General features: G+C 40.6%; 1 protein-coding gene across 4 annotated transcripts in view; it reads left to right on the top strand.

The window, feature by feature from the left end:
• The window catches only part of CYRIA (CYFIP related Rac1 interactor A), a 112,592-nt gene extending 100,809 nt beyond the window's left edge, over nucleotides 1-11,783 (top strand). For 3 of the 4 annotated variants that reach the window (XM_037737454.1, XM_037737456.1, XM_017526126.2), the window contains 6 exons: nucleotides 227-304; nucleotides 482-598; nucleotides 690-769; nucleotides 2,170-2,296; nucleotides 6,297-6,367; nucleotides 8,405-11,243. In XM_037737454.1, coding sequence (XP_037593382.1) covers nucleotides 227-304; nucleotides 482-598; nucleotides 690-769; nucleotides 2,170-2,296; nucleotides 6,297-6,367; nucleotides 8,405-8,468 — 537 coding nt within the window. In that variant the 3' untranslated portion in view covers nucleotides 8,469-11,243. Of the gene's footprint in view, nucleotides 1-226; nucleotides 305-481; nucleotides 599-689; nucleotides 770-2,169; nucleotides 2,297-6,296; nucleotides 6,368-8,404 lie in introns of all 4 variants that reach the window. The other variant, XM_017526137.2, reaches the window with a different exon arrangement.
• Nucleotides 11,784-13,422: the final 1,639 nt, after the last annotated feature.

The raw sequence follows: 13,422 nt of genomic DNA, 5'->3' as shown, positions 1-13,422 counted from the left end.
TCTGTTCCGCATTGAGACCAAATATACTTTCCCTGAAATCTAGCCCACAGGGCATATTTTGAAATAATGAAGCTGTGGGTCCTTATTTTTAACCAGAGGTTGTTTTGACTCTTATGTAACATAGAGAAGCCCTGGAATATTTATAAAAGCTAGTGTCTGAGCTCCTAATGCACATCCCCCATCTGATACTGAGAGATGACCTTCGCTCCTCTCTTTTGAATTTCAGATGAGGAACCCAGCTATTCAGAATGACTTCAGCTACTACAGGAGAACAATCAGTCGCAACCGCATCAACAACATGCATGTGAGTCCCTGGGTCGCCTTGACCTTTGCACCCTTCTCCATGGCTCTTTTGATTTCTGCATCAGGCAGAACCCAGAGAGAAGACAATGTCCTTGTCTGTAATGCAGTTCCAGAGGAGAGTATTTGGAGAGTTTGAGTTTCTCTTTATAAATGCATCTTCTCTTCTTGTTTTCATTAGCTAGACATTGAGAATGAAGTCAATAATGAGATGGCCAATCGAATGTCCCTCTTCTATGCAGAAGCGACACCAATGCTGAAAACCCTTAGCAACGCCACAATGCACTTTGTCTCAGAAGTAAGTGAAGCTGAGAAATGAGGTGCTTTTTTTCTTAACTGCACAGAAGAGCTGTAAGCAGCGCTAATGCACATTTGTGTCTCCCATTTAGAACAAAACCCTGCCAATAGAGAACACCACAGACTGCCTCAGCACCATGACAAGTGTCTGTAAAGTCATGCTGGAAACTCCGTAAGTTAAATCAGAGGTGTATTCTTGGTTGAGACTTCACCCAGCCAATGTCTGTTACGATGAAGATGTTAATGGCATGTACCATTTGGTTCAACACTCTAAAGTTTTCATGTGTATCATCTGCTTTAATTTCATTAAGAACTCTGGGTAGCTGGTGTCACTATCCCTAGTTCATAGCCGGAAAAACTGAGACCCAAACTGGTTGATGGACTTCCCAAAGACTGCATAGCTTGTTAGGTAGCGGAACCAAGACTCAGATCAAAGATGCTGTAGAAGATGTGTAAGAACCAAATGGAGGGTGTGTTAAATGATGGGGTATCATGATAAATAATACATTGTAGAGAAGACGTAAAACCAAGAGTTTAGATGATAAGACTGTTTCAAGACTGAGAAAGGAGGTCTCTCTCTCTCTCTGCAGTTCTTTTTGTACCTAAACTACTTACTACTTGTTAGATTTAAAAATGATTGAGAATGTTGGGGATGAAGCAGCATGGTAATCTGTCCTCAAAATTCTGAGCTCCACTTATGTCTGCAGCCCCTGCTGTGCCTGTAAATAACTGGCCTGACTTCCTGAGCCTCGGTTTCCTCATCTAATGAAGTTCCCTTAAGGCCATCTACTTTGCAGTCTTTAGGAAGACCAAAGGCATCAAGAGTGCCTTATAAAATCTGATAGCTTGTTCAAATGTAAGATGGCATTAATTTCAAATATTTCACTTGTACCAAAGTTAAGATTTATTCCAAGGCAGAAATAGTAATCATTTTCATTGCGGAGCCAATTCATAATGAAATAGATGCTAAGAAAGCCTCTAGAATTAGCCTGAATTATCTGAATCATCAGGGACCCTGTCAAGGTAAGTGGACAAAATTCAAACTCTACAAATACACTTAGTATCAATGAATGATATATATCTATGAATGATACATATTTTGTTTAGGTATTTTTGCCAATCCAATGTATCTGCAGCCTGTTTCTTAACAAAGGAAGTTACTCTGACTGGAGACACGATAGCTGCTCTGTAGAAATGAACCTGATTCTTCTTCTCTGTGATGATGTTATTACTCTCTATAATCTTGGACAGCCAGAAGGACCTGCTATAAAATATCCAAGATTGATGGGTGGGAGAGTGAGGTACATGATGAGCTAGTCTGCTGAAGGGCAAATGAGAAGGGAATTTACTGCCCTTTATTTTACCTTATTATTTTCACACTGAATTGCTGGTTGAATAGATTCAAGGAGAATTATCATCATGGAATTCCTCAGAAGCATATTAACTGGTTGTTGCAGGTCTGGGATTGTTCTCAAGAGAGGATTGGAGGCATCTAAAGTAGCCAGTTTTGGGGCCAGAGAAATCACATGCTCTGACAAGGAAGTGACGCTGCTGCTGTTTCTTCTCTTGCAGGGAGTACAAAAGCAGGTTTACTAGTGAAGAGACCCTGATGTTCTGCATGAGGGTGATGGTGGGAGTCATCATCCTCTATGATCATGTCCATCCTGTGGGAGCTTTCTGCAAGACATCCAAGATCGATGTAAGAATGGCTGTGAAATGTGCTTTCCAAATAAGGCCCATGAAGATTGCCAAACAGACTTTCCTTCTCTTCCTCAGGCTCCTCAAGACCACTCCACGGAGAGTGATCTTTCTAAGATGCACAGCCCATCCTGGCAGCTGTCCTCACAGCGAGATGTCCAGGCTTTTTTATGTGCTTAGGACAAAACACGCAACCTCAAAAGCATAGCGTCAATGCTGCGATGTTGATCCCCTCAGCCTCTATTGGAGCTGAGCAGATGGACAATCACTTAGCTACATGCTGTCCCTTCATTTAACCAATGTGCCATACAAATAGATGGTTTCTATTCTATACATGTCCTATTTTGAAGAGTTGGGACATACTGCCTTATAAGACACCATGGTCAAATCCCAAATGACCCTTTCACTTCCTCTCCCACCACTCCCTACCCGTTGCTCCACTCAAGCCCCATGCCATTCCTCATCATTTGGATATGTGTGATACGTGTGAGTACTTTCTCCTGCCCAGAGAGCCTTCCTCTTCCTCTCTGATGGGTGTATTTCTTTCAGACGTGCTTCAAACGTCACTTCATCTAAGAACACATTTTCTGCATGGGATGAGCCCTCCTGCTCCTCTGGTCCCCAGAGCACTCGCCATTTTGTATTTTCTGACTCCTGCACAGTTTCTTGACAAGGACAGAGACCATAATCTCTATGCCTAATGTCTGCTCTACTGCCTTGCACAGGACCTGGCACATAGTGGGTGGCACTCAACAGATGCCCTGTAGGAGTTTTGATGGATGGATGGATGAATGAGTGAGTGAATGAATGAATGAATGAATGAATGAAAATAATTGAAAACACATAATTTCAGTGCGCTGGTGCTTTTCCTGTTTATTGTGGGATAAAGCACATCTCTTCTTCATCCAGCACTTGCCTGCAGCACCAACTCAATAGTGTATCCCATGTATTTGTTTAAAGCCTTTAATGTTCAGAATAGGACCTCTTGGTAGTAACGTACTCCAGTGTAGCTGAGTCTGAGTGGCACACTGTGTTCACTCATCTGCAGAGAACAGTGTCCTGATGCTTTGGCCTTATGCAAGAGAAAGTCTACATACCCAGGATGGCCATAAGTCTGAAGAATACAAGATATTCTTGTATTCTTGTATCAATAAAAAATGTAACTTGGATTACTCATTTTGAGGTTCTGGGTTCGTAGCATAGTTAGGTATGTTTCTTCCTAGAATCTTTACTACTTTTAATGTAATTATTTCTGTTTACCAAGAAAATAAATATTTATGTTAAAAACTTTTTGGTCAGGCACAGTGACTCATGCCTGTAATCCCAACACTTTGGGAAGCCGAGGCGGGCAGATCATGAGGTTAGGAGTTCAAGACCAGCCTGGCCAACATGGTGAAACCCATCTCTACTAAAAATACAAAAATTAGCCAGTTGCGGTGGCGGGCACCTGTAGTCCCAGCTACTTGAGAGGCTGAGGCAGGAGAATCGTTTGAACCTGGGAGGCAGAGGTTACAGTGAGCTGAGACCAGGCCATTGCACTCCAGCCTGGGTGACAGAGTGAGACTCCATCTCAAAAGAAATTTCTTTTGACATGTAGGAAATGAAGATATAGAAAATTAAATGTATCTGTAATAACCTCACTATAGGCAGAGGACCACCATTCATACGGCGGCATATGTGTGTTACCTTCTTTTTGTGTAGATGCTTGTGTGGACATGTGTGTGGATGTCCTTAACAAATTAGGACCCTGCTTTGCGTGCTTTTTGAAACATATTTCTTTTACATAAAAGTATATTATGGACATTTTTTATACCAATAAATGTTTTTACTGTATCCTTTGTGAGGCTTTAACATTTTCATACTATAGATTGAGTGCAAATAACTCTATAAATATTATTTGACTATGGCTTGAGTTCATTACCCAGAACTCATGAGACATTCTCATTACCATAGCCATTTGTCAACTTGTCACAAAGTCAACAATTAAAAATACACTGGGTAAAAGTATGCCTCGTAGCCCTAATGTCTAAAAAGCTTGGCTTTACATGTTATTTAGTGAGTCTTTTGGTCGAGGCTGTACTCAGTATATCATGTTAAGTCTTCACACATAGCCTTGATGTTTTCTTTTGTCCATGGAGGTCTCACTACATAAGGCTTCTTCATATGGATGTTTGCATGTGCCTCTAAGAAAGTGAAATATGGCCAGCCCCAAACCAAAGGTTCCCCTCTCCCCACAAACCTGTTCCTTCTCCTGGGTTCCTGTCTTAGGCATTTTATCGTCCTTCAACCAGTCCCTAAGGCAGCGCCTAGAATTGTCTCTGAGAACAAGGAATGACTTCTTCACCCCATGTTTTGTCAGTCACCACATCCTATAGAGTCGACCTCAGATTAGTCCCCAACTCTCCCTGCTCCTCCATGCCCACTGCTGCTCCCACACTTCACACCCGCAGAGGCTCTCACTGGTCCTTCTCTCTCTGTTCTTGCTTCTTTCTTGTCCCCTTCTATATTAACCGCATTGCTAGATTATTTGACACCTGTCAAATATGGTTTCCACAGTTAAAGGCCCCCAACTCCTGAGCATGCTGTTAAATTCACATTGCATCTGGCCCTAGCTGCATCCTGGGCAGCGTCTTGTTATTCACACCTATAGCTTTAATCGCCCTAAGTGGAACTCAAAATTCCCAAACAGCATTCCCTGCTCTTCCACCCCTTTCCACATCTGCATTCTCACTGCTTCTTAGGCCTGGTTCACAAGAACACTTCCACACTAGGATAATAAACTATGGGAGAGAGACAGAATCTCTGCATCCCTGGGCCTGATGCCATCCTAGGCCTGGGGTGGCACATACCTGGCATGCTTGTAGCTTCTCCCAATCCAGCACGCATGACAGACATCTCTAATTGGCCATGACATTCTTTCTTGATGCGTTTATAGTGATCCCCACACTCTGGCGGCCTCCATCAGTCTATCAGGGTCTATCAGTCCTGTAAGATAAAACTTTTGACATACAAGAAGCACAATGACAGAAAATGTTTCTAAGGGCCGTTATAAAAGGGGCCCTTCATATAACTAAATCCAATATATAACAGTGTGTGAATAGCTGGGTTTAAAATGAGTGATTATGTTATTTGCAGAAAGATTCTTCGTTTGCCAAAAAACACTCCAAGATATGCATACTGTAATGTGAGGAATATAAATTCAGTTTCCATGCACTTCCCATCTTATGGGTCAACTGTATTATATGGACACAAAAAGCTAAGACACTTACCTAGGTTTGTGAAGACACTAAACAAACAAGCATGAAGGGAACTCAGACATTTAGCCTCCATGAAGTTCACATTCTGAACAGTGGCCCTTCATCAGTCCTCTCAAAGATGATTGAGACATAGACCTGCTCCTCGAGGAGCTCCTGGTCTAGTGAAGGAAAGAAGCTAATATGGGCACTAAACTCCCCAAGTGTCTCTACTAAATGGTAGAGTAGTCCTGGGAGCACAGAAAGGTGTTGGTTACTTCTATCTAATGAAGGTAGAGAGGTCAGAATAGGATTCCAGGAGGTGCTGATCTTCAGCTGGGTCTAAAATAATTGTTAAGGGTTTGCCAGTCAAATAGCTCAAGAACAGAAAACATGCAGGGCAGAAGAATGGCATAAAATTATTCAGTAAATCTCAGCGCTGAGTAGACAGAAGGCCGTGCATTTGGCTCCATAGTACAAGGCAAGAGGAACAAAGTCTCAAGTCTTTGTCCTTAAAGCCAGGAAAGTGAAATGTACAATTGCAATATAGTATGAAAACTGATAATGATTGCAACCATACAGAATCCTCTAGAAGCCCAGAGGAACAACTTACCAGCCTGAGGGGGTGGGAAAGCTTGTTGGTCATTTCTGTGTTGGAGTTCTCTGGGAAGAAAGAATCTGACATTATGGATAAGTGTTATTATGGGTAGATATTAGCATAGACAGTATTGCTAAGATGTTAACAAACATTGTGCTTTCTCCCCCTAGATGAAAGGCTGCATAAAGGTGTTGAAGGAGCAGGCCCCAGACAGCGTGGAGGGGCTGCTGAATGCCCTCAGGTGAGCTTCAGCTCTTTGTTAGGCTTGCAGGGAACAGCCAACCCTTCAGGGCTATTGAAAATGTAAATACTGTTGTGGATAGCACCAAACTCAACCCTTGCATATTTTCACACATTGAAATATTCCTAAAAATCTTTTGAGGTCAGCACCATTTTTATCATCCCTTTTTAAAGATGGAAAAAATTGAGATTCAGGGAAATCAAATAACTTGCCAAAAGTCACACAGTAAATGGACAAGCTAGGACCTACACCCAAGTGTGGGTGAACCCATGGGTCATGGACCTAATTCTCAGCCACACTACTTTGGGGCTTATAGGAACTCCTCAGAACAAGAGGCTTCCAGGCTCTCACTTTCCCCTTTGCCAGTGGTTCCCAAACCTGGCCTCCCTTGAGGATTGTGTGGGTACCTTTTGAAAACACCGCATGTGACTCAGACCAAATGAATTGGAATCTCTGGGCTAGGGGCTCAGGTATCCATTTTGTTTCTTTGTCTGTTCTAAAGCTCCCCAGGTGGTTCACATGTGCAGCCACCAGAACTGAGAACCCACTGTCTAGATGCCTAAATATTTGGCCAGCTGTGGCGTGTTTCAGCTCCTCACTGCTAACAAGTGATGCCTAGGCAGCCACTTTCTTCCCAGGGATGCATGTGCTTAATCCATTTCAGAGAGGGGATTCTTTTTTAGCTCTGACACATCTGTAAGAATTGGTTGAATCACACTGCTGTATAAATCATTCTCATACTAGATTGCAATCTAGAAGGTTTATGGTCCCTGTTGTCTTACTCATCTTTGATTCTCCTGAGTTCTACTCAGTGTTGTGCATGAAGTAAGTGTTCAATAAGTCTAAGTGGGATGGATCAATAATGCTCTATCTATGTACAACACTCAAGTTTTATACTCCACTTCTAATCACATTGTCTCATTTAATCATCACAAGTCAGAGAGGCAAGGCTGATCTGTTATCCCCACTTAAAAAATGAAGAAACTGAGACACACATAAAATGAACCAAATAGACCCGAGGTTGATGCTGTTTTGCTGAGTTGCTAAGTCATCATCCTTCAGAAGAGATTTAGTATTAATATAAGAGACTTTCAGAGTCCATGGGAAACCCAAGCGTTTCTCCTGGTGTCCATTTCACCCCACGATGACTCTATACACAGGAAGAAGGCTTTAACTTCTGAATGTTTTGAGCTTTCCAGCTTCATTCAATCAAGCAAAACGCTGTGCTAGGCCATGAGTCCCATCTGATTTGTTAGAACTTGTGCCTCTTGGAGGCAATGTAATGACCTGAAAGGAGCACAGCCTTTCCAGATAGCAAAATATAGGTTTGAATCAGAAATCACAAATCTCAAATCAGTAACCCTGTGATCTGAAATAGGTCATTTAACCTCTCTGAACCTCAGTTTTCTTATCTATAAAATGAAGGTAATAACCTCACCTTTACAGAATTATTGTAACATGAAACTTAACATGGAGCATCCAGGACCTGGCCAAAGTTTTATTACATGTTAATTCTCTTTTTCTTCCTTAGCATAAATGATTCTACTCCCGGTTATCGGGAGGCTGCCGATTGTACCACTTTTATGGGTTTGCTTACCCGCGTTTATGCCCCCTTGTGGTGGCAATGAGGTTAATTAAGCATTGCAGGAAAATGGAGAACCATAAACATTCAAGTTCTGGGCAATGCAGCTTTGCAAATCCCTATTCTGAAATTTGTGAGTCAGCCGGGGTAGGCTCAGTCAGGATTCTGCACTCAATCCTGCGAAGTCCGCCTCCCTGGAAACAGACCGCTCATATCTCCTCTGTGTAATTATTTGATTATGTTAAAAAATCCACTTCGTTTAATAACCATAATACAAAATTCCTTTGGAAGGAAGAATCAAATATTAAATCTGTCTGAGAAGACTGTGAGCATTGAAGTGTGAGTCTTTGTTTAAAGAAATAAGCTCAAATATCAATTGTGTTTCCCAAGGTAAAGATGGACTGAACCTTACAAAGAGCACTGTTTGCCGCTAACCTCTACCATTCTCCATCCAGGTTCACTACGAAGCACTTGAATGATGAATCAACTTCCAAACAGATTCGAGCAATGCTTCAGTAGAGCTCTGCTCAGAGAAGAGGATCTATGTGCTGACCTCAGAAGATGTATATGTTTACATAATTTAATACAGATTGATGTTAATACTTGTGTATTTACATAACCGTTTCCTTCTTGTCACTGAAATATATGGACCTTAATTTGTATCCTGACTGACTCAACCCAGCAGAGCATAAATTGACTTGAGAGCCTTACCTTTGATGTCTGAAATGAAACCCCCTTCTCCAAAGGCAAATTTTGGAGACTTTGATCTTTGCTACTGGAGTCCTTTAACAACACCTGTAACAATCAAAAATTTCTAATTGTTTGTGGTAGTATTTTAATTCTAGATGTGTTATCTCTCTGGGAAGTATAGTTTATAGAAACACAAAATATTTGATTTCCTGTGTCGGCTCAGCTACAAGAAACACAACTGTTATCTTGACAGAGGAAGAAGGGAATCCAAGAAAAATGCATGTGGAGAATTAAACCCAAGTGTTTTGAATTCAACACACCCCCTCTTTGTCCTCAGACTGCAATCCGCACGTGCAACTTTTCTATTTGCACGTGTTTTATTAATCAGCATATTCCCTTTCTGTTTGGATTTATATCCCTCTAATGTTCTCTTTTAATTTCACAAGAAAATACAAATGCCTATATTTTAATCAGTTAGTGGGAGAGCAACAGAAATAGATGTGCTCTTGCCACTGGACTGATGAAGGAGGTTGTCTGAGAAGTGGGAGACAGGTCCGCAGAGGTGCACTCAGGCAACAGGACAGCAATCTCTCTGCCTCAACCCTCTGCCTGCAGTGATTATGGAAATTGAGCTTTGGCTTTGAAGTTATTTGTAAATTTACTAACCTTCCAGTTATCTGCAGAGTGCTGGGAGCACAGCCCCTCCTCATAGGAGCCCTGTTCTCTGAAGATGATTCATATGAGAACAGAGGTCTAAGGTACTGCATTAGTTACCAGAAAACTAGGAGAATTTAGAGGGGAAATATCCATGTTTTCTGTTTCTCTGGGTTTTAAAAAATGGCTTTTCCCCAACCCTGTTGCTAGTTTGTTGCAATGTAAAAGCCCTGGTGCGAGCACCTGAATTGAGTCCTGGCCTTACTAAGGAGTCATAGTGTGATCTTGGGAAACGTGTTTAAGCTCTCAGAGTCTTAACTTCCTTTTCTCTAAAATGGTCAATTAAAACAATCTTCAAGAGCCCTGTAAGGTTAAAGCCAATAAAATGACTGACTCTGCCCTTCTTCCTTAGTAAGTGATATCCAATAATCATCGCCCCACCTTGTCTTGTTGATGAACAATATTATGAAGCCTGCAGTAATTCTCTCTGTAGATCAGAGCTTAGTCAGAATGGAATCATGAAAATCTTTGATTCTGACCTCCCAAGGAAAAATGAAACCCAGAGGATGCGGTTATACAGGATGGCTCCCATGAGTGCCTAGAACCCAGGAAGCTTCACTCTTAACTCCATGCTCTTTCTTTTATGCCATGTGGCTGTGAATACATACTATGGGATGGGATTCAACCCTTCTAAGTAAATCCTCAGTATGGTCTATATTATTATTTGCCTGTTTCCACTAGAAGGAGTCACCCAGACGTTTAGTAATTGATAATCCGAGAAGTGGAGTCTGAGTACATCAGAGTTTGGCATTATTTGCAACATCCCGGGAAAGAGCTGTAAGATACCATTGCTTTCTGGACTTTGGTGGTCAGCTGATCTTTCTTTGGATCCTCCAAGAAAAGGGAAAAAATACTTGTCTTGTTTTGTTTTTAGCAAGGGAGCTCAGTCAAGTGGAAGGAAAGATTCCCTGGTCTGTATCTAAAATCAGTCAACAGAGAAGGAAAAGGTTCTTTTCCTTGGAGATTTTCAAGTTGAACAAGTACAGCTGCTTGGAGGAAGGTTCTCTCATCAGAATACAAATATGCTAGATGGCCTTCAAGACTTTTTTGAACCTAAGGATTCTAAAACCCTAGAGGAAGCTGGAAGATATGATTATACCAGGTGAGGAAATTTAGGAGGTATTCATCTTAAGAGATAGTCCATTTGGTGTCACATGTTACACTTGAGCAACGATTTTCTAGAATATAAATATAGAACCACATAATGTTTATCATCATCGGGTCAATTTCTCCCCCTCTGTCAGGTGAGGATATTAAAGCTTAAGGAAGGGAAAAGACGTGGCAACTACCACAGGGCTCATGAGGGGCTTGAACCCATGTCATGTGTCTCCACAACAGCTGCCTCTCAGCTGGCTAAAGGAGAAAATGTTAAGGATGATCTGTCAAATTAGATTGATCTCAGAGTAAACAGATGAGCACATTTATAACTTTAAGTTAGACTTTCTATCAAATGGGACCAAACGTAAGGAAGGGGCTGCTGGCCTGCCCCAATTTAGCCAGGCCACCTTGTTTTAAAACCAAGATTCAGCAGTACATGGATTCCGAGAAGTCCAGGGTCTGAATTGTTGCCTCTGATTACTGGAAGGACAGGTTAACTGAATGTCTGTGATCACTAACAGGTGATGGGCGTTGTGCTCACTCCAGAGATACTGTGGGAGACAAATTCTTTTAACAGGCTGTCCACCCAGCATCAGAAGTCATTGAACAATCATGGATTGTTGCGTTTGGTTTTTTGTTTCTGTTTTGTTTTTGCTTTCTGTGCTGCATGCACATGCGTCCAAGACTTACGGGTGGTTTAGGGGAAAGTGATAGCAACAATGTCAATGTCATTGTTAACTATATTTCATATTTGAGGTCTCATCGTTTTCAAATAAACAGTGTTTTCCATGACTGAGATATTTATTTTGGGGAAAGCAACAAGGTAAAAATTATGTTTCTCAAATGCACTGCCACTTTGGCGTTATGACTCTGTTCTCAGAAACTCTTTGTGCGCCACTAGGAATTAGTAGTAAAAAAGAAGAAACAACTGGAAATGGATGTCTTCAAATGTGCTGGCCTTTGGGGTAGAATATTAACAACCAGAAAGAAAGGATTGGATATTATCTTTCAACTATTAGTTAATATCATTCTTCATCAACATTTGTTCCTAGTTATCACCATTAAATTATGACATTAATGGTAAGCAGGTTACTGATGCATCATCACAGTTAAGTAAAAATAATTTTATATTTTCCCCAAAGAAAAATTAAGCCTCCCAATCTTGGCATCCAATTGTGCAGTAGAATTCAGAGACTTCTCATTCAATCTTGTATCCTATACAGCTACAAATATTTTAAATGTTAGTAATAAACATTGGAATTTTGTCTTAAAGAGTCCAACTTTGGAACCCAGTTTTCTCACTACATCTATAAAGGCCATTACAGACCCAAAGCTGTTTTGAAGTTTTCGTATGTTGTTTTCTGAAGTCATTGTAATTTTTTTTTTTTTTGCCTGCTTTGCCTTTTTTTGTACAGGAGTTTTGAGTGTGAAATGAAAATTAAAGTTTGGTACATATATTTACAAATTCACCTCTATTTTATATGATGCTCAGGGTTGAGTGGGTAATAAGCACATGATGATTAGTCTACATAGATGTTTGCCAGACACTTACTCTGAGAAAATCACACTAGCATCCCTTTACATCTCTATACCTGAATTTCTAAAAAGAAAAAAAAAGTAATACCCAAAGTGTGCTACTCTTTATACCAGCTGTCTTTTGTTCATTTCAGCAAGAGAAACCTGAATAACGGCCAATGGCAGAAAATGGCAAAAGGGCAGAAAATGAACAGAGACATAATTGATATCTAGAGATGCATGAGCCCTACTTGCCCAGAGATGCTAAGAAACGCTAATAAGTGGTCTTTTCTTTTTTCTTTTGAGTGCAGGAGTACTTTATGGGTTTGGCAAGATCAGCAAATAACATCTTTTACGTTAACTACATTTTTCAGGCAATGTAAGCCCTGAAATAATTCTTTTAACTATTCAGCTTTGAGGGTTTCCTAGAACACTACTTTTAATCCCTGCACTTCTGAAGCTGATCACCTGAGACCTGATTGTGTGTACTCTCCATGGCTCAGAATTCCCAAGAGAGACCTTCCATGATACTCTATGCCAAAAAAAAAAAAAAAAAAAAAAAAAAAAACAAAAAAATAAAAAAAAAAAAAAAAAAACTAAAAATACAAAAAAAAAAAAAAAGGCCCAATTGTTAGGACTATTCGTGGCACAATGGGAAATAAATGGAAATGGGAATTTTTCTGAAAATGAACAAGTGGACAAACTTAAGGAGACAAAAGCTAGAAGGAGAGAGAAGCAAAAGGGGCCCTGAAGAGTGGGTATGTGTGTACCTAATTAAATTATTGTTGAGCATCAAAGTTACGAAAAAATAAGGAAGAGAGAATATGTGTAGCTGTCAAGACAAATACAGATAGTGAAGAACTGAGGGATGTACAATTCAGAATAGTCTTCCTACCAGCCAGAAAGTTGGCTGTTATTCAGGATTCTGTTGAAAGGATGGGGATGGGGAGCTCAGCCGGCCACATTCATGAAACCTGAGGAATATTTGCAGTCTGTATTCACACCTGATTTCACCTTTTGGCTTATCCATGTGTAGATAGAATGTCCAGGTGTTTGCTCTTTGAAAGGTCTATATTATATTTGGCCATCACAACTTAAGTGACTGATTAAATAATACTGAATTGTATTGATAATTTAAGCTATTTCATATTCCTTAAATACATTAATCCATCTAATACCTAAATCCTGGTGCAGACTGGCCTAATACCATGCTGACTTCACCTGTATGGTACCTTTTACATCATAAATAAAGTTCTTGGTCATTCTGTCTGCTTCTTCTCAGAAGTCAAACTCTAAAGAAGGGAAGTTTTCTGTGCTGGTCTCATCAGGTTCCTGAGGCTGTGTCTGTGATGCTTTAGTTCTTTCCTTGCCTATTGCTCTTACACAAAAGTCTGAAAATTCTAGAACTTTTGGAAATGGATGTTTTGAAAATATGTTCTGCAAAATGCTTCCATCA

This window comes from Cebus imitator, unplaced genomic scaffold, assembly GCF_001604975.1.
Source record: "Cebus imitator isolate Cc_AM_T3 unplaced genomic scaffold, Cebus_imitator-1.0 Scaffold1, whole genome shotgun sequence".
Lineage (NCBI taxonomy): Eukaryota > Metazoa > Chordata > Mammalia > Primates > Cebidae > Cebus > Cebus imitator.
This window is presented reverse-complemented; position numbering and strand designations above follow the sequence as displayed.